The sequence below is a fragment of the Loxodonta africana genome, chromosome 10 (assembly GCF_030014295.1).
Source record: "Loxodonta africana isolate mLoxAfr1 chromosome 10, mLoxAfr1.hap2, whole genome shotgun sequence".
In the NCBI taxonomy this organism is placed as follows: Eukaryota; Metazoa; Chordata; class Mammalia; order Proboscidea; family Elephantidae; genus Loxodonta; species Loxodonta africana.
The window spans coordinates 14,384,877-14,410,003 of record NC_087351.1 but is presented as its reverse complement, the minus strand read 5'-3'; the positions used below and the strand labels follow the sequence as shown (position 1 = coordinate 14,410,003).

Sequence of the window (25,127 nt, the reverse complement as noted above, 5' to 3'; positions counted from 1 at the left end):
ACCGCAAGTGGATGGCTTTAACAAATAAAAATTTATTCTCTCACAGTTTAGGAGGCTAGAAGTCCAAATTCAGGGCACTAGTTCTAGGGGAAGGCTTTCTCTCTCTGTCGGCTCTGGGGGAAGATCCTTGTTTCCTTTCAACATCTGTGGGCCCTGCGTTCCTTGGAAATGTCCACGTACCTTGGCATCAATCTTACCCTGGTTCTAGGAGGTTCTCAGCTCAGGGACCCTGGTACCAAAGGATGCACCTCACTCTTGGCTCTTCTTTCTTAGTGGTACGTCCCTCTGTTTGCTTCTCTCTCATTTTATCTTTTGTAGGATAAAGGCTATGCATGACTTGAGTAAGAGTATGACTTGAATCATGCCCTTTAGTAAGGGCATGACACTAAACCTGCCTCATTAACATTCGGAGGTTTGGGATTTGCAACACATAAAATGGAGGATAATTATACAATGCCACAAAATTACACAATACTGGGACTCCTGGCCTAGCCAAGCTGACACATATTCTAGGGGGACAAAATTCGTTCAACTCATGACATGCTAAAAAAAAAACAAAAACAAAAACAACCAAACCTATTGCCATAGAGTCGATTCTGACTCAGTGACCCTATAGGACAGAGCAGAACTGTCCTATAGGGTTTCCAAGGAATGCCTACTGAATTTGAACTGCTGACCTTTTGGTTAGCAGATGAATTCTTAACCACTACGCTACCAGAGCTTCTTCAAAAAAAAAAAAAAAAACAAACCCAGTGCCGTCGAGTCGATTCCGACTCATAGTGACCCTATAGGACACAGTAGAACTGCCCCATAGGGTTTCCAAGAAGTGCCTGGTGGATTCAAACTGCTGACCTTTTGGTTAGCAGCCATAGCTCTTAACTGCTGCACCACCAGGGTTTCCTCATGACATATAGTAACATAAAATTGAACTTTTGGGAATTGCTACTCAAAAATAATTGGCCAATTTATTAGTTTCATGGCACTCCAAAGCCTCTAGGCTTACGTCCTGCCTATCCAGGATTCCCTTTCATTGGCTTAAACCTAGAAAACTAAAAGAACTTAATGGAAACTGCTTTCACAGACAAACCAGAAATTCAGATCAGCTCTAACAGCCAATACAGACTATGGATTTCTCTTTTCTTTAGGGTCCTTTAAGTGAGAAACGACTGATACAAAATCACATCTCTTCAGGCTATTCTGGACCAGATCAGGGTTCCTCTGACATATTTATAACAACCTGCAGCCCTGAGCTACATGCCAACTAGCCTTAACTGATACATATGGGGTTAAAGACAGAAGAGTCCTGATTGCTCATCTTACACTAAGTCTCCCATGTCAGACTTGTGCATGGCCCCTAAATTGCTCTAGTTTATGAAAGTTATAGAATACAGACCTTGCCTTCTTATTTGACAAGCTCTGGAACAAAATGAGGCAAAGATAATCACAAATAATTTGAAGTAACTTCTCTGCAGTGCTTTTACAGTTCACCAAATGTTCTCACATATAAGCTGTACAAATGTCCTACATGAGAAGTGGGCAGGAAAAAGGGCACAAAAACAGGCTTTCAACCATTCATCAGAGGAGGTCCATTTTTATGGGAGCTATGTACACTGATATGAACTGAGTGCCTTCCTGCACGTACCTGTGTGTCAAAGACATTATTCAGCAAAATTCCATACTGGTGAGACAGACAGTCAGAAAGCCAACGACAGTCATGGATAACCTGAGGAATTCGAAGATGGAGACAGAGTAATTAGGATCTGGCTGCTAATCTCACTAGCAGAGGAATCAGTTTACACACTCACCTTCAAAATTCTCTTGTCTTCTAATACCATCTGGAGTCCATTGTTGAAAGCACGACTTCCCAGAAGGAAAATGTCAAATAAGTAAACCCGGCTATTTGTGGCCACCTACAACAGACATGCAGACACATATACTACAGGATGAATAAGAACTGTGGAGAGGGATCTGAGGGTCCAGAACAAAAGACACACCCTTCAGTCAAAGATTAGACAGTCCCATAAAACAAAGCCAGACTAAAGGGCCACATTAGCCCAGGGGCAAGGGCTAGAAGGCAGGAGGGGACAGGAAAACCGGTAAGAGGCAACTGAAGGGGAGAGTGTTGACATGTCTGGGGTTGGTAACCAATGTCACAAAGTAATATGTCTATTACTTGTTTAATGAGAAGCTACTTTGCTCTGTAAACAGTCATCTAAAGTGCAATAAAAATAAATAAATAAGAAAATAAAAGACACACGGGAAGCACGCCTGGCGGTCCCACAGTCTCTTGCTTCAAGTGTTTGGATGGAACAGACCCGGGGACTCCTCAACTCTAGCCTCTGACCACTGTCCAACCACCTCTACAGGCACAATCTTTGGGACCATCTTGTCAGCCATCCTTTGTTTCCAGAACCAGCTAACATAATTTTTTGTAGTTAGCTCTCAGATCCACTGGAATTATTCCTCTGAAGTGGAGGTCACAGTCAACTGCCTGGTCAACCTATATCTGTGGGCTTCCTATGCCTACCTCTTTCTTGGGCTTCTATTTCAGCTGCAACTATGTGGCCCTAGAAGATGTGGGCCACTTCTTCCAAGAGATGATGAAGGAGAAGTGCAAGGGTGCCCAGTGTCTCTTGGACACATTTTCAAAACGAGCGTCGTGCCACACCCTATTCCAGGACACACAGAAGCTGCCCAAGATGAGTGGGGTAGGACTCTGCATGCCATGAAAGCTACCGTGGCCCTAGAGAAGAACCTAAACCAGGGCCTTCTGCAAGCTATGGGTTCTAGCTGCACAGACCTCCAACTTTGTGACTATCTGAAGAGCCATTTCCTAGATGAAGAGGTGAAACTCATCAAGAAGATGGACGCCCATCTGAACAACCTCCACAGGTTGGCTGGCCCCCAGGCTGGGCTGGATGAGTATCTCTTTGAGAGGCTCACCCTCAAGGATGACTAGGAGCTTCTGGAGCCCAGCAGCCTTTGAGGGGCCCCCTGCATTCCCCAGGCATCAGGTGGCCTGAGCATTTCCCTCCAGTCAAGCAGCAGCTTTTTAACCACCATGGAGACTGCCTCCAAACTATTGACCATGTGGAAACAATAAAGCTTCTTTTGGAACAACAACTGCAAAAAACATGCAACAAAATATTTAACGTCCTGACTTTCAGAGTAAAAAATAGACACACAAACATTCTTAAGGAAAACAGGTTTAAATTATCTTAAGCTAAAAAGACACAATCGCTGTGATTTCAAGTGAAAAGAAGCAGACAAAATGGTGATTTTCCTTTTTGCTTTTTACAATCCCAAATTTAATGTTTAATTAATCTCACCTTTTTTTTTTTTTTTTTTTTATAGCATAGAGTTGCTGAGTTGAAATCAACTTAACCCAACAGGTCTGGGTTTGTTGTTGTTGTTGTTGTTATTTATAGCATTCTTGGCGTGGTGGTTAAGAGCTCAGGCTGCTAACCAAAAGGTCAGCAGTTTGAACTCACCAGACATTCCTTGGAAATCCTACGGGGCAGTTCTACCCCATCCAGTAGGGTCAATATGAGTCAGAATCAACTTTCACGGCAATGGGTTTGGGTTTTTTTGGTTTTATAGTATTCTTGGAATCCTGGTAGCACAATGGTTAAAAGCATGGCTGCTAACCAAAACGTAAGCAGTTCGAATCCACCAAGTCACTCCTTGGAAGCCCTACGGAGCAGTTATACTCTGTCCTATAGGGCCACTATGAGTTTGAATTGACTCTACGGCAACAGGTTATGGTTTTTTGTTTGTTTTATAGCATTCACAATATTCTAGGGATCACAGGCTTAAAGAAAATGAACAGCATCTCATTGCTACTAATAAAAAAGACTTTGAGTTCCATAATATGCATGATTGTATTAGATATTATATAAAATTATTCATAACACAAGATCCCTGACCTCTAACAGTTTAAAACAGGCATCAAATACACTGGCAGAAAAGGTAGGATGTCAAATATTCAACACAGTTTTATTGATGAATCGTATACCAGCATAAAATTCTAGACAGTCTGACCCATCTTTGTTGTTTCAGGAGCTGAACTGTTCTTACAGCTACAATTGCCAGGCCTAACCGGCACCGTTGTCAAAACCTGCATGTTTTTTGTTGGAACTCAACGCTTAACATAGCCAAGCCCTGCTCTTTTTCCTTACCTCTTTAATTATAAAAATTGAATAGACACATGATAAAAGTTTGGAAAATAATTCTCTGCTGGACTGTAAACTCCATGTGGCAGGAGATTATGGCAGATTCACCACTACGACTAGAACAGGCACAGCCCATGCATAGCTGTTACACATTTCCTGAGTGAACGAAGACAAGCCATATAATTCTCCCTTTGATTTCTTCATACACAAAAAATTTATATGGCTCTAATAATGTCCATTCAATCCTATGTCCTGATTTTTCTACTCATAAGACTTTTCATTTTTCTATATTGCTCTGTGTATTCCTTCCACCTTCTTTTGATGCTTCCTGTGTCATTTAATATTTTCCCCACAGAATCCTTCACTATTGCAGCTCGAGGCTTGAATTTTTTCTTCAGCTCTTTCAGCTTGAGAAACACAGACAGTATTCTTTCCTTTTGGTTTTCCATTTCCAGCTCTTTGCTCATGTCATTATAATACTTTACTTTGTCTTCTCGAGCCGCCCTTTGAAATCTTCTGTTCAGTTCTTTTACTTCATCAATTCTTCCTTTTGCTTTAGCTACTCAACATTCGAGCACAAGCTTCAGAGTCTCCTCTAATATCCATCTTGGTCTTTTCTTTCTTTCCTGTGTTTTCAATGACCTCTTGCTTTCTTCATGGATGATGTCCTTGATGTCATTCCACAACTCGTCTGGTCTTCAGTCACTACTGTTCAATGCATCAAATCTATTCTTCAAATGGTCTCTAAATTCAGGTGGGATATATTCAAGGTCATATTTTGGCCCTTGTCGACTTGCTCTGATTTTTTCAGTTTCAGCTTGAACTTGCATATGAGCAATTGATGGTCTGTTACACAGTCGGCCCCTGGCCTTGTTCCGACTGATGATACTGAGCTTTTCCATCGCCTCTTTCCACACGTGTAATCAATTTGATTTCTGTGTATTCCATCTGGCGAGGTCCATGTGTATAGTCGCCATTTATGTTGGTGAAAGAAGGTATTTGCAATGAAGAAGTTGTTGGTCTTGCAAAATTCTATCATCCTATCTCTGGCATTGTTTCTATTACCAAGGCCATATTTTCCAACTACTGATCCTTCTTGTTTCCAACTTTCGCATTCCAATCACCAGTAATTATCAGTGCATCTTGATTACATGTTCGATCAATTTCAGACTGCAGCAGCTGATAAAAATCTTCTATTTCTTCATCTTTGGCTCTAGTGGTTGGTACGTAAATTTGAATAATAGTCATATTAGCTGGTCTTCCTTGTAGGCCTATGGATATCATCCTATAACTGACAGCGTTGTACTTCAGGATAGATCTTGAAATGTATTTTTTGACAATGAATGCAACACCATTCCTCTTCAAGTTGTCATTCCCAACATAGTAGACTATTATGATTGTCTGATTTAAAATGGCCAATACCAGTCCATTTCGGCTCACTAATGCCTAGGATATCGATGTTAATGCATTCCATTACATTTTTGACAATTTCCAATTTTCCTAGAGTCATACTTCGTACATTCCATGTTCCAATTATTAATAGATGTTTGCAGTTGCTTCTTCTTATTTTGAGTCGTGTCGCATCAGCAAATGTAGGTCCCGAAAGCTTTACTCCATCCACATCATTAAGGTCGACTCTACTTTGAGGAGGCAGTTTTCCCAAAAGAATTAGTCAATGTTCAACCATTTCAAGAGGTGGCATATGATCAGGAACCGATGGTACTGAAGGAAGAAGTCCAAGCTGCTCTGAAGGCATTGGTGAAAAACGAGGCTCCAGAAATTGATGAAATATCAATTGAGATGTTTCAACAAACAGATGCAGTGCTGGAGGTGCTCACTCATCTATGCCAGGAAATCTGGTAGACAGCTTCCTGGCCAACTGACTGGAAGAGATCCATATTTATGCCTATTCCCAAGAAAAGTGATCCAACCGAATGTGGAAATTATAGAACAATATCACTAATATCACACACAAGCAAAATTTTGCTGAAGATCATTCAAAAACGGCTGCAGCAGTATATCGACAGGGTACTGCCAGAAATTCAGGCCAGTTTCAGAAGAGCATGTGGAACCAGGGATATCATTGCTGAGGTCAGATGGATCCTGGCTCAAGGCAGAGAATACCAGAAAGATTTTTACCTGTGGGGTTTTATTGACTATACAAAGGCATTTGACTGTGTGGATCATAACAAATTATGGATGATATTGCAAAGAATGGGAATTCCAGAACACTTAATTGTGCTCATGAGGAACCTTTACATAGATCAAGAGGCAGTTGTTCGAACAGAACAAGGGAATACTGATTGGTTTAAACTCAGGAAAGATGTGCGTCAGGGTTGTATTCTTTCACCACACTTATTCAATCTGTATGCTGAGAAAATAATACAAGAAGCTGGACTATATGAAGAAGAATGGGGCATCAGGATTGGAGGACTCGTTAACAACCTGCGTTATGCAGATGACACAACCTTGCTTGCTGAAAGGGAAAAGGACTTGAAGCACTTACTAATGAAGATCAAAGACCACAGCCTTCAGTATGGATTGCACCTCAACGTAAAGAAAACAAAAATCCTCACAACTGGACCAATGAGCAACATCATGATAAATGGAGAAAAGATTGACGTTGTCAAAGATTTCATTTTACTTGGATCCACAATCAACAGCCATGGAAGCAGCAGTCAAGAAATCAAAAGACACATTGCATTGGGCAAGTCTTCTGCAAAGAACCTCTTTAAAGTGTTGAAAAGCAAAGGTGTCACCTTGAAGACTTAAGTGCACCTGACCCAAGTCATGGTATTTTCAATTGCATCATATGCATGTGAAAGCTGGACAATGAATAAGGAAGACCGAAGAAGAACTGATGCCTTTGAATTGTGGTGTTGGCGAAGAATATTGAATATACCATGGACTGCCAAAAAAAAAGAAACAAATCTGCCTTGGAAGAAGTATAACCAGAATGCTCTTAGAAGCAAGGATGGCAAAACTGCATCTTACATACTTTGGACATATTGTCAGGAGGTATCAGTCCCTGAAGGAGGACATCATGCTTGGCAAAGTACAGGGTCAGCAGAAAAGAGCAAGGCCCTCAACGAGGTGGATTGACACAGTGGCTGCAACAATGAGCTCAAGCATAATGACTGTAAGGATGGTGCATGACCGGGCAGTGTTTTGTTCTGTTGTACATAGGGTCGCTGTGAGTTAGAACCAACTCGACAGCACCTAACAACAACAAAAATATACTGCTCTAGTCATCAATATTTGGCAGTTGTATAAGATTTATCAAATGCACTGTAACATCTTCTATTGTTAACTATTTAAGTGGTTTGTGCTTTCTAATTTTCACCATTATATACTGCCATGATGAGCAGCTTCTAGAATACTTTTTTCCATATTTTGAATTATTTAGGTCTCTAAAAGTGGCCCTGAGAAGTGGGCCTAAAGAAAAATTTTATAACTCTTAAAAAATATTTATGCCTTCATCTTAGAAAATATTACTCTATATGAAAATATTTGACCACAGATGGAGATTAAATAGTTAAATAATTTAACATTAAAGAAAAGCCCATTTCCTTCAAGTGCATCCTACATATACCAAGTCAGAAATGGTTTCTTTAACAGTTGGCATCAGAATTCCATTTTAAGGAAAAAACTGTGTTGGTATGGTTTCTTTTTTTTTTTTTTAATTAATTTGTTTATTCACTTACTCCCTCACTCACTCATTGACTTGAAAGCAGGGACTCAAACGGATACTTGTACACTAATGCTTATTGCAGCATTATTCAAAATAGCCAAAAGGTAGATGGACCTATGTATCCATCTGCAGATGAACAGGTAAACAAAATGTCATGTATACGTACAATGGACTATTATTCAGCCACATAAAGAAATAATGCTCTTATACATGCTACATGAATGAATCTTGAAAACGTTACATTGAGTGAAGTAAGTCAGACACAAAAGGACATTGTTTGATCCACTTAATGAAATATCTAAAACATGCAAATGCATAGAGACAAAAGTTTATTAGTGGTTACCATGGGAGGAAGGGAGGAATAGGAGTTATTACTTAAGTGGTACTGTGGTACTACTTGGAGTGATGAAAAACTTTCGAAAATGGATAGCGGTGCTGGTTGTACAACACAGGGAATGTAACTAATGTCACTAAATTGAACACTTAAAATGGTTAAAATGACAAAATTTTTGGTATGTACATATCTTACCATAATGCAATTTAAAAAATAAATCTACCAGTGAATCTATAATTATTTCAAAACAAAAATTTGAAAAAAATCTTTCTTTTACCTGAAGCCAACATAGTTTCCCATGGCGACACACATTAGCTCCTTCTGCTGCCACGCTCAGGACACTCTGCTTCTTGATATGGAGCATCTGGTGAGAAAATGAAAAATCCCCAAGGAATGTTGGAATTATGACATCATGAAAGGCACAAGTAAAATGGCCAGCAATAAAACAAAGTGGACCTTATTTTTTAAACTTACAAAATTTGACTAAGGCAAAGCATGAATCGGCTTCACTATATACGCAAATCACCGCTGAGTATTTCTGATGCCCTTTTCAGTTTTAGCAAAGATATTTCAAAACTGGGAAATAAATCAATTGCTAATGAGAGCTGAAAACTCAGATGCCTTTTGTTACCACTGATGTTATAGGGAAATAATCCTACTCTCTACGATCAATTCCTCATACAAAGGGCAGCTCCCCAACCAGGGCACCTCAGCAAACCTGAACAGGGCATACCTCCTGGCTGAATTTCACGGGAACTACTATTCAGAATGGCAGGAACAAGGACTCAACAGGTTCCTTAAGGCCCTGGATTCATTAAATTACTTCACACTTAAATAGTGGTATCCCAGAAACCGGCTCTTTTCCTTTGATTATCTATAAACCAAAACGCGAGCCCATTGCCATCGAGTCAATTCCGACTCATAGCAAGCCTACAGGAGAGAGCAAAACGCCCCATAGGGTTTCCAAGGAGTGGCTGGTGGATTCGAACTGCCAACCTTTTGGTTAGCAGCTGAGCTCTTAACCATTGTGCCACCACGGCTCCTTGATTATCTATAGTCTTATCCTATTCCAAAACATTATACAATTCTATAATACTTAATACATAATCTGTGAAAATATCTACATGATGCGAGACTCTCCTGTTTTCAAAAAAAAAACTGAAACTCATTGCCATCGAGTCAACTTCTACTCATAGCAATGCTGTAGTTGATACTGCTCCTAACAACCCTGGGACAGAGTAGAACTGCCCCATAGCATTTCCAAGGAGCGGCTGGTGGATTTGAACTGCCGAACTTTTGGTTAGCAGCCGAGCTCTCTCTTTTTTTTTTTTTTTTTTATAATTTCTATTGTGCTTTAAGTGAAAGTTTACAAATCAAGTCAGACTCACACAAAAACCCATATACACCTTGCTACACACTCCCAATTACTATCCCCCTAATGAGACAGCCTGCTCTCTCCCTCTACTCTCTCTTTTCGTGTCCATTTCACCAGCTTCTAACCCCCTCCACCCTCTCATGTCCCCTCCAGGCAGGAGATGCCAACATAGTCTCAAGTGTCCACCTGATCCAAGAAGCTCACTCCTCACCAGCATCCCTCTCCAACCCATTGTCCAGTTCAGTCCATGTCTGAGGACTTGGCTTCAGGAATGGTTCCTGTCCTGGGCCAACAGAAGGTCTGGGAACCATGCCCACCAGGGTCCTTCTAGTCTCAGTCAGACCATTAAGTCTGGTCTTATGAGAATTTGGGATCTGCATCCCACTGCTCTCCTGCTCCTTCGGGGGTTCTCTGTTGTGTTCTCTGTCAGGGCAGTCATCAGTTGTAGCCGGGCACCATCTAGTTCTTCTGGTCTCAGGATGACGTAGTCACTGGTTCATGTGGCCCTTTTTGTTTCTTGGGCTCGTAATTACCTTGTGTCTTTGGTGTTCTTCATTCTCCTTTGATCCAGGTGGGTTGAGACCATTTGATGCACCTTAGATGGCTGCTTGCTAGCGTTTAAGACCCCAGACGCCACTGTTCAAAGTGGGAGGCAGAATGTTTTCTTAATAGATTTTATTATAGCAGCCGAGCTCTTAACCAGTACACCACAATTCTACAGGAGGCAAATTACTCAAGAATAAAAGGGCACGGTAACTTATTTTAGCCCAGTATCTTCCTTTAGAGAGGATAAAGTATTCTATATTCTGGGTATTTCTCATCAATGATGAGAAAAGAGGACTGAATTTCAGTTCCATCCTCAATCAACAACAAAAAGCCTATAGGACTAAAAATAAAAGCTGTATTTTCCATTTCATAAGAATTTCCAACTACCTCTACAAATTTCTAGAGCAAAAGCTCTTAACCCATTTTTTTGTTGTTGTTGTCATGGAACTTTCAAGGAATCTGTTGATATATAAAGAACTATTACAGAAAGGGCCACATAAACCAGAGACTACAGCAGCCTGAGACCTGAAGAACTAGATGGTGCCCAGCTACAACCAATGACTGCTCTGACAGGGAACACAACAGAGAACCCCTGAGGGAGCAAGGAAGCAGTGGGATGCAGACACCAAATTCTTGTAAAAAGACCAGACTTAATGGTTTGACTGAGACTAGAAGGATCCCAAGACAGGAACCGTTCCCAAAGCCAACTCTTCAGACAGTGATTGGACTGGACAATGGGATAGAGAATGATACTGGTGAAGAGTGAGCTTCTTAGATCAAGTAGACACATGAGACTATGTTGGCATCTCCTGTCTGGAGGGGAGATGGGAGGGCAGAGGGGGTCAGAAGCTGGCCGAATGGACATGAAACGAGAGAGTGGAGGGAAGGAGTATACTGTCTCATTAAGGGGAGATCGATTAGGATTATATAGCAAAATGTGTATAAATTTTTGTATGAGAGACTGCTTTCATTTGTAAACTTTCACTTAAAGCACAATAAAATTTTTTTTAAAAAAGAAATATTACAATTGAATAATAAAAATACAAATAAACCAATTAAAAATGTTATAAAGGACTTGAATAAATTTTTTTTCCAAAGAAGATATACAAATCATCAAAAAGCACATAAAAAAGATGCTCAACATCATTGCCCATTAGAGAAATGCAAATCAAAACCACAATGAGATACCATTCCATATTCACTAGGATAGATAGGTGACTTGGTAGTGGCGAGCTCTGGTGGTGCGGTGGTTAAGAACTTGGCTGCTAACCAAAAGGTTGGCAGTTTGAATCCACCAGACACTTCTTGGAAACTCTATGGGAAAGTTCTACTCAACCAATACGGTCACTATGAGTTGGAAGTGACGCAGCGGCAAGGGGTAGGACAGACATCCACTACTCATCTGTCAGTTTTTCATACTGTGGTGGCTTGCATGTTGCTATGATACTGGAAGCAATACCACAGGTATTTCAAATACCAGGAGGGCCACTCATGGCGGACATGTTTCAGTAGAGCTTCCAGACTAAGAGAGACTAGAAAGAAACAGCTGCAAGCATCCATTAATAATTGAAACATGGGATGTACAAAGTATGAATGTAAGAAAACCTAAAGTCATAAAAAAATTAAATGGAAGGCATAAAGATCAACATCCTAGGCACTACTGAGGTGAAATGGACTGGCATTGGCCCTTATGCCAGGAATGACAAATTGAAGAGGAATTGTGTCACATTCATCGTCAAAAAGAGCATTTCAAGATCTATCCTGAAGTACAACGCTGTCATTGATAGGATAATATCCATACATCTACATGAAAGACCAGTTAATATGACTATTTTTCAAATTTAGGCACCAACCAGTAATGACAAAGATGAGGAAATTGAAGATTTTTACCAACTTCTGCAATCTGAACTTGATCAAACATGCAATCAACATGCATTGATAATTACTGGTGATTGAAATGCAAAAGCTGGAAACAAAGAAGGAGGATCTGTAGTTGGAAAATATAGCCTTGGTGACGGAAACGACAGCAGAGATTGCATGATAAAATTTTGCAAAAACAACAAATAATCCATTTCAAGTACCTTTTTTTAACAACATAAATGGCGATTATATACATGGACCTTGCCAGATGGAATACAGAGGAATCAAATCGACTACATCTTTGTAAAAAGACAATGGAGAAGGTTAATATCAGTTAGAATAAGGCTAGGGGCTGACTGCTGAACAGATCATCAATTGATCGTATGCAAGTTCAAGGTGAAGCTGAAGAAAATTAAAACAAGTCCACAAGAGCCAAAGTATAACCTTGAGTATATCCCACCTGAATTTAGAGACAATCTCAAGAATGGATTTGACCCACTGAACAATAATGGCCTGTGATGCAGTGAATTACTTGGGACCCTTTTAGCCATAGTGTTTGTAACTCCCACTGAATGACTAAGCAGGACTATGTAAATGAGTGCTTGTGGCCCACCAAGGGGATTGAACAGTTTGTTAATAATACAAATAAGGTGCATGGTACCCTTGTGGAGGTGGGACCATACAAATAAGGTTTATGGAACCCTAACAAGGAGACCAGTCAGTTTTGCCATCCTGCTAGGCTTAAAATGAGCCATTCCAGAGGTGGAGAGGAGAGGATCTCCCCACCACAAAGAAAAAAGGAGCCAGGAGTAGAGTGCATCTTTTGGACCTGGGATCCCTGAGCTGAGAACCTCCTAGATCCAGGAGACAGACAGAAAGCCGTAACACTGGAGATGGTAAGATGCAGTGGCAGAAAAAAGACAACAGCAGAACCAGGAGAACAGCATGAGACCAGTAGGAGAAACCTGCAGGAGACTGGCAGGGGACAGTGCAGTGTGTTTCCAGGCCCACAGAGCAAGAAAGCTGAGCACCTTTAGGCAGGAAGCTTACTGGTAGAGTGGGATACTTCTGGGCACTTATGAGGAGAGCTAAAAGAGCTTTTTAACACTTGCTCGAGCTGGGTAGAGGCCAGGCAGAGAGGCCAAAGTCCAGAGAGAGACCTGCCTGCAGGCACAGCTGAGAAGAGTCTATCCTGACCAAAGAACTGTATCCTGAGCATTCCTGAACCTGAATTGTAACCTGTTGCTGCCCCATAAACCCCATATATGTGAGTATGGCCTGTGAGTTCGACGTGGCCATTGCAACAATTATCAAACCCAGGAGAAAAGTAGAAAGTGCCATGGGAGAGATGGTTGATACCAGAATTGGTAAAAAGGTTGAAGGGTGGGGGCATTTCTGACCTCTGCCTCACAGGAATCAGCCTTGGGCTGATCTTGATCCTCCTTCCCCTTTGTGAAGTTACAGAAGGTCAGAGACCTCTGCCATGCCATTTTTATATGACCGAAGACCAGTTGAGCTGTGGGATGACAGGAAGGACACCATACATAAAGAAAGCAAAAAGTCATTAAAAAGGCAGGCAAGAAAGAAAAGAGCAAAACGAATAACAGAAGAGATTCTGAACTTGCTCTTGAACGTAGCTAAAGCAAATGGATGAAATGATGAAGTAAAAGAGTTGAACAGAAGATTTCAAAGGGCAGCTCAAGAAGACAAAGTATAATGATGAAATGTGCAAAGATATGGAGTTAGAAAACCAAAAGAGAAGAACACACTTAGCATTCCTCAAGCTGAAGGAACTAAAGAAAAAATTCAAATCTCCAGTTGCAATACTGAAGGATTCTGTGGGCAAAATATTGAATGATGCCGGAAGCATCAAAAGAAGATGGAAGGAATACACAGAGTCACTGTACCAAGAAGAACTGCTCGACATTCAACCATTTCAGGAAGTAATATATGATCAAGAACCAACGGTATCGAAGGAAGAAGTCCCAGCTGCTCTGAAGGCACTGATGAAAAACAAGGCTCCAGGAATTGACAGAATACCAATTGAGATGTTTCAACAAATGGATGCAACACTAGAAGCACTCACTCATCTATGCCAAGAAATTTGGAAAACAGCTATCTGGCCAACAAAGTAGATGAGATCCATTTTGCGCCCATTCCAAAAAAAGGTGATCCAACAAAATGCAGAAATTATCAAACAATATTATTAATAAAAAATAACACACAAATAAAATTTTGCTGGAAGATCGTTTAAAAGCAATTGTAGCAGTACATCGACAAGGAATTACCAAAAATTCAAGCCAGATTCTGGAGAGGACAGGGAACAAGGGATATCATTGCTGACGTCAGATGGATCTTGGCTGAAAGCAAAGAATACCAAAAAATGTTTACGTGTGTTTTATTGACTATGCAATGGCATTAGACTGTGTGGATCATAACAAATTATGGATAACCTTGCAAAGAATGGGAATTCCAGAACATTTAATTGTACTCATGAGGAATCTGTACAGAGACCAGAAGGCAGTAGTACGAAAAGAACAAGGGGATAGTGCGTGGTTTAAAATCAGGAAAGGTTTATATCAGGGTTGTATCCTTTTACCATACTTAATCTGTATGCGGAGCAAATAATCTGAGAAGCTGGACAATATGAAGACCATGACATCAGGACTAGTGGAAGACTCGTTAACAACCTGCAATACGCAGATGTAACAATCTTGCTTGCTGAAAGTGAAGAGGACTTGAAGCACTTACTGATGAAGATCAAAGACTACAGCCTTCAGTATGGATTATGCCTCAATATAAAGAAAACAAAAATTCTTACAACTGGACCAATAAGCAACATCATGACAAAAAGAGAAAGGATTGAAGTTGTCAAGGATTTCATTTTACTTGGATCCACAATCAACACCTATGGAAGCAGCACTTAAGAAATCAAACGATGAATGTATTGCATTGGGCAAACCTGCTGTAAAAGATCTCTTTAAAGTGTTCAAAAGTAAAGATGTGACTTTGAGGACTAAGGTCTGCCTAACCCAAGCCATGGTATTTTCAATTGCCTCACATGCATGGAGGCTGGACAATGAATAAGGAAGACCAAATAAGAATTGATGCCTTTGAATTATGATGTTGGCAAAGAATATTGAATATACCATGGACTGCCAGAACGAACAAACCTGTCTTGGAAGAGGTACAGCCAGAATGCTCCTTAGAGGCAAGAATGGTGAGACTTCATCTCACATAATTTGGACATGTAATCAGGAGGGATCAGTCCCTGGAGAAGGACATCATGCTTGGTAAACTAGACGATCAGTGAAAAAGAGGACGACCCTCAACAAGATGAACTGACACAGTGGCTGTACAACAATGTGCTCAAACATAGCAATGATTGTGAGGATGACACAGGACAGGGCAGTGTTTCATTCTGTTGTACGTGTGGTTGCTATGAGTCAGAATTGACTCGATGGCACCTAACAACAACAACAGGATAGAGATAACCAAAAAAACAGGTAGTCTTAACTGTTAGCAAGGATGTGGAGAAACTAATTCTTACCCACTACTAATGGAAATGTAAAATGGTACAATCATTTGGAAAACAGTCTGGTAGTTCATCAAGAAGTTAGGTATATACTTAAGGGAAATGCTAACATATGTTCACACAAAAACTTGTACACAAATGCTCGAAGCAGCATTATTCAGAATAGGCCAAAAGTGGAAACAATGCAAATGTCTCTCAACTGATGAACAAATAAATTGTGGTCTATTCATACAATGGAATATTATTCAGCAATAAAAAAGAAATGAAGTGGTGATACATGCTATAACATGGATGATGGCTGAAAACATTATGTTAAGTGAAAGAAGTCGGACACAAAAGTCTATATGTTATATAATACCATTTATAGGAAATGTTCAGAATAAGCAAACCTACAGAGATAGAAGGTAGATTAGCAGTTGCCTAGGGCTAAGTCGAAGAGGGATGAAAGGATTAGGGGAGTGATGGCTAAGGGGTATGGGGTTTCTTTTTGGGGTAATGAAAATATTCCAAGATTGATTGTAATTAACAATGTCCAACTCCGTGGACATACCAAAAGCCATTAAATTATACACTTTAAATGGGTGAACTATACTGTATGTGAATTATACCTCAATAAAGCTGTTTTTTTAAAAAAAGAATCTGTTGAAAGCTAAGGGCTCCTCTCCCTAGAAAAACACATTTGTGCACACACAAGAATAAGCTGGCATCCAAACAGAAAGCTCAATGACTCCCCTAAATCCATCTGTGAACCCTGCCCTATGCTGAATAATTAGTTACTGCCACTTCTAAAATTAATAAATGATTACAGAGAAATCACCTAAATAAAGCATCCATAGTAGGTCTTTAAAAATGTAAGTCAGATAATTTCTGATTCTGCTCAAAAACTGCCAATGGCTTTCAATGAGAAAGCTCTGTATGATTTGCTTCCCACTCTCTTCTATCTCCCACCACTTTTCTTCACTGTGGTCCTGCCACACTTATCTCCCTGCTTTTCCTCCACACAAGTCAAATGCATGTCAGCCTCAGAGTCTTTGCACTTGCCAATTCCACCTTCTTAAGCTCTTCACCTAGATATCCACATGGCTAGCTAGCTTCCTCACTTCCTCCAGGTCTCTGCTACAATGTCACCATCTCAGAGAGGCTTTCTCCATCTGCCCTATAAAAAAAGGACCTCCTCCTCTTCACTCTAGTCCCCATATCATATTTTTTCTTCATAGCACTTATCACCAACTGATAGCTGTTTTGTTTTCTGCCTGGCATTAGAATGTAAACTCCTTGAGGGCAGGAACGTCGCCCTGATTACTGTTTTACCCCAGGCCTTACAACAGTGCTTGGCATACAGCAGGGACTCAAATATTAGTTGAATTAATAGGGAAAACATCATAGATCTTATAGGAAGAGAGAGGCACAGACACGATACCCACAAAAAGATAATGCTGGGAATGAGTGAGGGAAATACTTACTGCGGCCCCAAACTTCTGCTGGAACTGATCAATCACCCTGTATGTTACGTCCTCTTCCTCTACAGGAGAAGGATGGCATTAGAGATACTTACCTTCCTAGGCAATACAATAGCCCTCCCACTAATTTTGGCCATATTCATAAAATCCTACCCTATTGCAACTCAAATGTCTAATGTTATCTCCTGCATCAGCCCATTACACACATTATTAGCATGCTGTTTGCCAAGTGAGAATAAACAAAACCCTCACCACTGGGTCATCTTATGACGCAGACTATTTACACATTTCCTGTGATAATCCAGTAATGTTTCCCTCCTTGTACGTTTGTGTCCTGGATACTTCAAGACATGCACTTTTAAAAAGTACTTCATAACAAAAATAATTATAGTTTTAAATAAATTAGGCCTGGAGATGGGTTAAAGCCCACATTTTTGGAATTCTCTGGGTCTTGACATTTAATCACTTGAAAAACTTTTATAATTTAAAAAAGTAGAGGTATAACAGAGCATATACTTCGTCCTCTTCTCCCAACCTCTAAAACGTTAGAGTGCCACAGGACATAGTCCTTGTACCTCTTTCATTTCTACCCATACTCACTCTCTTGATGATCTCATTTATCCTCAAGGCTTTAAATAAGCTGACTCCTGAATTTGTATCTCCATCTCAGACCTCCTTCCTGATGTCTGGATTTATAATTACATTTAAGTTGGACAAAACTGAACTACTCATCATATCTCCAAAGCCTTTTCCACCCACAGTCTTTCCTGTCTCAGTTTAATAGAACCCTATGCTTCAGGTGGGAAACCCTGGTGGCATAGTGGTTAAGAGCTACAGCTGCTAACCAAAACGTCGGCAGTTCAAATCCACCAGGCGCTCCTTGGAAACTCTATGGGGCAGTTCTACTCTGTCCTATAGGGCTGCCATGAGTTGGAATTGACTCCACTGGCATTGGGTTTGGTTTGGTGTTTTGGATGCTTCAGGCTGCTGAGGCCAAAAGCCCTGAGGTCATCCTTGATTCCTCACTTCCCCTCAGTATACCCTGTTGGGTCCACCTTCAACACATATCCAGAATTCCACTCTTACTAACCCTACTAACCACCAGAATCCAAGTTACCATAAATACTTGTCTTAACTTACTTAAATAGCCTCCAAACTCATATCCCTGCTTTTACTCTTGTCCTTTCAGTATCTATACAGCATCCAGAGTGATCTTGTTGAAACAGAAGTCAGACCACATCACTCCTCTGGTCAAAACCTTCCAATGCAAAATTGGAAGTTTCAAAAAATACCACTTATAACTGTATAAAATATATGAAATACTTAGAGATGAATATAACAAAAGATGTACAAAACATATACACTGAGAATTACAAAACACTGCTGAGAGAAATCAAAGAAGATCTAAATAAATGGAGAGATATACCAAGTTCCTGGATCAGAATACTCAAAATTGTTAAGATACCAGCATTCCCCAAATTGATCTACAGATTCAATGCAATTCCAGTCAAAAGTTCAGCAGGTTTTGCCGTAGAACTTGACAAGCTGATTCTAAAATTCATAGGCAAATGCAAAGGACCTGGAATAGCCAAAACCACTTTGAAACAGAGAAACAAAGTTGAAGGACTAACACTATCTGATTTCAAGATTTATCATAAAGCAATCAAAGTAATCAACACAGCCTAGTATTAGTGTAAAAGGAAGACAAACAGATGAAACAGAATAGAGAGTTCAGAAATAAACCTTATTTATGTATGGACAATTGATTTTTGGCACAGGTGCCAAGGCAATTGAGTGGAGAAAGTACAGTCTCTTCAACAAATGGTACTGGGACAATTGGGTATCCATATGCAAAAAGAAGGAAAGAAAACAAATGAACCTTGATCCATACCTCATACCATATACAAAAATTAACTGAAAATCGATCATAGGCTTAAATGTAAAATCTAAAACTATGAATCTAGGAGAAAATCTTTGTGACCTTGAGTTAGGCAAAGATTTCTTAGCTACAGCATTAAAAGCACAATCCGTAAAAGAAAAAAAAAAAAAATGGATAAACTGGGCTTCATCAAAAGTAAAAATGTCTGCTCTTCAAAAGATACTTTAAGAGGATGAAAAGACAAGCCATAGATTGGGAGAAAATATTTGCAAAGCACATATTTGACAAAGGACTTGTATCTAGTATATGTAAAGAACTCCCAAAACTGAACAATAAGAAAATAAACAATTTAATTTTAAAAATGAGCAAAAGATTTGAACAAACATTTCACCAGAGATATTCAGATAGCAAATAAGCATATGAAAATATGCTTAACATCCTTAGCCATTAGGCAAATGCAAATTAAAAACACAATGAGATACTACTCATTAAAATTAAACCAAAATCCAAACCCGTTGCCATCCAGTCGATTCCGGCTCACAGTGACCCTATAGGACAGAGTAGAATTGCCCCCATAGGGTTTCCAAGCGGCACCGAGTGGATTCAAACTGCCGACCTTTTAGTTAGCAGCTGAGCTTTTAACCACTGCACAAAGCCCTCCAATAGCCTTTTGCTCTTATCATTCAAAGTAAAAGCTCAAGATCCTTAAATGATCCATGATCCTCCCCACCCTACCTCATCTCCTACTACTACTTCTCTTCTTGTTCCAGCCACACTCATCTCCTTGCTGTTTCTTCAAGATCCTGGCATAGTTCTGATATCAGGGCCTTTGTGTTTGTTCTTTCTTATGCCTAAAACACTGTTCTACCAGATGTCCTTACAGCTTGATCCCTCATCTCCTTCAGGTGTTACTCAAATTTCACAATGTCTGTGAACCCTCTTCTGTACACCGTAAAATTGCAAATCCACTGCTCCCTACCACCACCACAACCACACACACCCATATTTGTTCTCTCATTTTTTCTTCTTTAGTATTTCTTCTTTGGTATTATGTATTTTACTTATATATCTTATTTAGTGTCTTTCTCCTGCGCAGAGCACAACAAAGGCAGGGATTTCTTCTCTTTTTTGTTCACTTCCCTATCTCCAATGCTTGGCACGTAGTTAGCACTCAAATACTGAATAAACAAGTGAATCATGATATTTTATCTTAATTCTGAGCCTAGAAGCAATGGCCCAGCTGAACATCACATGTAGAACCTTGATTCAGGGTTATGCCAACTGTGAAGAGTTCTGAACCACATTAAAGAAAGCCTAGAAAATCCAGAGTCCCAGTACTCACCTGAAGGGTTGTACTTAAAGTCATTCAGCAGAGAAGTGGCTGGTGCCTCAGGGGCAGAAGAAGCAGGCTTACATGTACTTAGGTATTCATCTTTCATTTTATCCATCTTGTTTCTTTCTGTATTTTGACTATTCTTACAAAAAAACAACACTCAGGTGAATTTGTTGTTTGTTGCTAGTGCCATGCACTGATTTTGTCACCCATCAATGATAAGGATGGGACCCCCACTAAATAGATGACCCATTCATCCACTGCTTAAATTGACTTGAGATACCATCTAAAGATGGAAGAAAATATCTATTTCTTCTCATTTCTATTTCCCTGGGCCACATTAGGGATTAAGCAGCTAGTGAATTAGAGTTAAGGCTTTCTATTGTGCACATTTGAGAAACATCAAAATTAAGAAAATTTTCCCATCATACCTAACAGAAGATGTCTCCTCTCTCACTGCACCTTGTTCCACTTCATCCAGTAGTTCTACTGTAAAATAACCAAATGGTTTCCAACAGAGTTCCCAATCTGAAAACAACTAACCACCCCCTTGCTCTTATCTTCCCAGTTTGACTAAAAAACAAACAAAAAAAAACAAGCCCGTTGCCATTGAGTCGATTCCAACTCATAGCGACCCTATAGGACAGAGTAGAACTGCCCCATAGGTCTTCCAAGGAGTGGCTGGTAGATTCAAACTGCCAACCTTTTGGTTAGCAGCCAAGCTCTTAATCACTACACCACCAGTAATTACAAAGGAAATGTTTGTAAGAAATGAATATTCGCAGAGGTCTTCATTGGCGAGCAGTAAATAATCAGAGCAGAAAAGACCATCTAAAATACTAAAAAAAAAAAAAGTCTCCCAATATTATGCCCCTACATAGCGCCCTCGGTCATTCAGCTGGATTAGGAACCCGTCTATGTCTCCTTTACCCTTTCTGTTCCAGAGCCCATTTGTGGTCATTCACATTGGTTCTGAAGGTATTTTTCTTTCTCCATTGATCCCAACCCTAATGCATCTTACCTCACGCTATGTACTGTTGGGGAGTTTTCTCTTAAATCATTCAGAGAGATGTCCCTTCCACTCTCACAGGTTGGTGCATTAATAGTTCAGTGATATGAAATCAATTATTTTGGACCTCAGAGTCCAGGGAACACATGGAAATATTGTATTTCATTGAACCCAAGATGCATATTTTAAATAGTTCTGAAATTAGATGTGATTTACAAAAAATGTGCGTGACAGTTTGATGGGCAGCTTCTCTTTCTTTGTTAGGGTACAAAAAATTAATAATGCATCTTATAATTAATGGCATTTTAGATTCAACGAAGCACATTTAAGTAGTTTTCAGGGGAAAAGCACCTCGGGGGACCATTATGTTTCAAATGTCTCTTTTCCCTATACTATATGGGTTTTCTGGGTATGTAGAAGTACTGAGTCTAGGGCAGTCTAGGGCAGAGAAAGTGAAATTCACTAAAAATGCTGACTAGCCAATTATTATTATTCTTGCTCCCAACTCATTTCTCTCATCCCATTTGGCTTCTCTGATTATCTGAAGCACACTCGCTAGATATCTTCCGTATCTATTCTCCTAGGCCAACAATTGTCCTAGTCTTGCTAAGTGGCTTAGGCTGGGAGAAATAAAGAACATGACTGCTTTCTTTCCTTGTTCAAGTGTTTCTCAGAGATCCTAATAAGCCTCTCCTGGGATTCCTATTGCCATCAATGAGGCTCATTCTATACTTCCTTTTCTCTCCAATTCTAAAAGGCAAAAAGCTCCAAAAATAAAAATTTTTTGTAATTCTTTTGGCGGCAAAACCTGACATGACATGTTATGTATAGTCTTATTTTATTCCATTTCATATGACTATCCCCCCGTTTCTCTGTAGAAATGTGTGTTTTATTACAGAGAGTTGCCTAGAGCATCTAGGCATGTTATGTAATATGAAGAGCATATGTCTTGTGTTACATTTTCCAAAAACCCAGAATAATTCTAGATTCTGAAACATTTGCCCCAAGGTTTCAGATAAGGGATTCTGAGTAGACTAGTGAACCTGTAGTATTAAACTCACTTCCTGAGCACAGACCATCCCTTCCTGCTCAGATTCCTAACTCAGCCCACTGGCGAAGTCTCTAGTGACCAGTCCCAGCAGTCCTTACATTGTAAAACCAAAATGATAAAAATTCCTCAAAGATATTCTGCTCATAGAGTACCCACCAAAACAGAAATCGGGTCAATTCTCAAATACCAATTTTAAGAGTTTATAAATGCAGTAATTAAAGGCAAGACAATGACCCATTTAATTTCAAACACTGGAATGAGGCAGAGCAGCAAGTTTACTGCTACTGCAAATCCCAGTACCAGCCTTCAGGGAACATGAAGCTCTCACCATTCACAATCTCATGCCCAAAAAACATCTTCACTCCTGGCACGCTTCGACCGGTTTCCACATTCTTCACTGTTTTAGAAAACAATTCATTTGATTAATAAAAATTAACATTTCCCCAAAACTATAATAAAATAAATGACTCTCAAAAGTGTCCAAATCAGAGCTTTATAAAACCTTTAAATTATTTCCTCCAAGACATTAAAAGTGAGTAATAAATTATATAGTCTTGAAACAAATACTATAAAGGGCAGTGTGGTGCACTGAATTTATACTTCTCCTGAGAATATTCTAAGGTCGTCAGGGCTAATGGCCATCTATTTATCGTATTTCTATTTATTTTTACTCCACCTAATTCCAGAAAAAAGTTCAAGGCAGCTGACCACTTTTAGAGTCCATGCCCTGCTTCGTGTCATGCTACACGCTTGAAAATATTAATTATCAGTGACAGAAATCTAACTCCTGGCCCAAACACAGGGTTCTGTGAGTAGGTGAGGGCATTAGGAGAAGCTTAGATGTCATGGCTACAACATGCTGTCACTTTTCTAAATGGAATTGCTCAGAGCAGCTGTCTATTTTGTCACCTCACATAAATTCAAAGTAATTTGAATTTTGCCGTCAATAATCCATTGAAAATACTCTCAATGAGGTCAAAGGATTTGACAAATTTGCCTATTTGTCAAATCCAAAAATAATGAATTTTACAGGCTTATACTTGATGCCCACGCAACTTCTGACAACACTGTTCCCTCCTTTCTTCTCTGGCTTCCAGGGCATTCCTTGTGTTCAGCTCTTCTCCTACTAAACATCTAGAGCTACCATATTGAGCACCCACTCTAAGGTAGGCATTGTGTTATTTAACAACGTTTAATTTTTCAGTAGCCTAATGAGATAAGCATTTCATTATTCCCATTTTATGGAGGAATCCAAGGCTCTGAAAGTTTAGATAACGTCCTGAAGACCATGCTGCTAGTGAAAAGGCAGGATCAGGATTCAGAATCGGGCCTCGCTGATTTGAATAGCCATTTTTGTACCCATTGTTGCAAGGGCTCCCTGATTTCCTCCTTCAGGTCTCCACTACCTCTGCCCTCCCCTTCCACACTGATGCTCCCCAGGCTTATGTCCTCCACCCCTTCTCTTCTCCTTGAGCGACCACATCTACTTCCCATTTGTCCTGCCACGCATTATTTCTCCAGTTTGGACTATTCCTCTGAACACATTTCCAACTAACTAGTAGACGGACTTAGTGTAAAATTTTCAAAACTAAAATCATTATCTTCTCCTACCAACAAGCAAACCTGCCCCTCTTCTCACTTACATCAATTAGTGGCAGTACTGTATACCTAATTTTCTAAGTTATAAATGTTGGCGTCATTTTTCATTGTTCTTTGTTTATTATCTAATTGATTATTAAGTTCACTTACCCCATCTCTCAAATATTTCTAGAATCTGTCTTCTCCACTACTTGCTACACCCTTCGTTCAGACTCCATCATTTCCCTTTGACTGTCTGAACAGTTCATCTATTCTCCCTATTTTCCATCTACTTCAATCCTTTATTCATAGGGCTGTCATAGTGATGTTGCTCTCTGCTTTGTCCATACAGTATATAACATTAATAAACAAGTATAAGGATATCTGATAGACCTATTTAGAAATATTTTTAAAACACATCAAAATGAGGTACCACTTTTTGCTTATAATACTAGCAAAAATTAAAGAAAGAAACATATCAGCATTTTTTAAACCAAAGTTAGGTTATCCACTATAATGGGTACATACTCAATTGCTAGTAGCAAAGTAAAAACACACAACCTTTTTGAAAAGTTATTTGGAAACAGGCATCCAAAACACCTAAAATATCTGTAACTTCCACCCAGTGATTTCACTTCTGGGAATTCATCCTAGGAAGACAATTACAACTCCAAACAGAAAAAAAGCTCTTAAGCTTTCTGCTTTAAAATGTTTAACCATTACATTGAAATTTTAAATAACATGAGAAAATGCTTGTTACAGTGTTAAGCAAAAAAAAAAAAAAAAGTACATATGATATACCAGACTTACAATGTCAACTCTATAAAATCTGTGTCATTAAAGACGAGAGAGAAACACACCAAAGTATTCCATCTGGACTGAATGCTTTGCGGAACAAACCATCATGCGGAACAATCACTGATTGTTGCCTACTTAATGCCATTTATTCAGGCTGGCTACGTGCCCAATCTCCCTTGCAGACAGCAGTGGCTTGGACTGCCAGGACAGCTCTTTAGGGGACTGACTCAGCGGGGAGAAATCTGCTTTTGCCCCCTGCCTTTCCTCTTCTTTCTGTCTGTAACTCTACCAGCTATTCGGTGACCTCAATGGTGAAACAGAAAGAATTCTGGATCCCTGCTGACTTTGGGGAGTCACAGTAGCCCCGGGCTGTCTGCCTTCTTTTCTATGGGAGGATAAACTCCTAATTTGTTTAAGTCACTGTAGGTGAGTCTCTGTTTCCAGAACTGAACATGGTTCCTAATTAACACAGCATTAAATTTTGGGGGGGAACCAGCCTGAAAATT

At 39.8% G+C, this 25,127-nt stretch overlaps 1 protein-coding gene and 1 pseudogene across 1 annotated transcript in view; one reads left to right on the top strand and one right to left on the bottom strand.

Moving 5' to 3' along the window:
- EXD1 (exonuclease 3'-5' domain containing 1) overlaps positions 1 to 25,127 on the bottom strand; it is a 45,077-nt gene that overhangs the window by 15,276 nt on the left and 4,674 nt on the right. The window contains exons 2-8 of the mRNA XM_010598354.3: positions 22,574 to 22,642; positions 20,617 to 20,674; positions 20,195 to 20,322; positions 16,977 to 17,035; positions 8,475 to 8,561; positions 1,806 to 1,910; positions 1,643 to 1,723 (exon numbers count right to left, since the gene is read on the bottom strand). Of these exons, the coding sequence (XP_010596656.2) occupies positions 1,643 to 1,723; positions 1,806 to 1,910; positions 8,475 to 8,561; positions 16,977 to 17,035; positions 20,195 to 20,322; positions 20,617 to 20,674; positions 22,574 to 22,642 (587 nt within the window). The remainder of the gene's footprint in view (positions 1 to 1,642; positions 1,724 to 1,805; positions 1,911 to 8,474; positions 8,562 to 16,976; positions 17,036 to 20,194; positions 20,323 to 20,616; positions 20,675 to 22,573; positions 22,643 to 25,127) is intronic.
- On the top strand, positions 2,128 to 2,959 carry LOC135232552 (ferritin light chain-like; annotated as a pseudogene).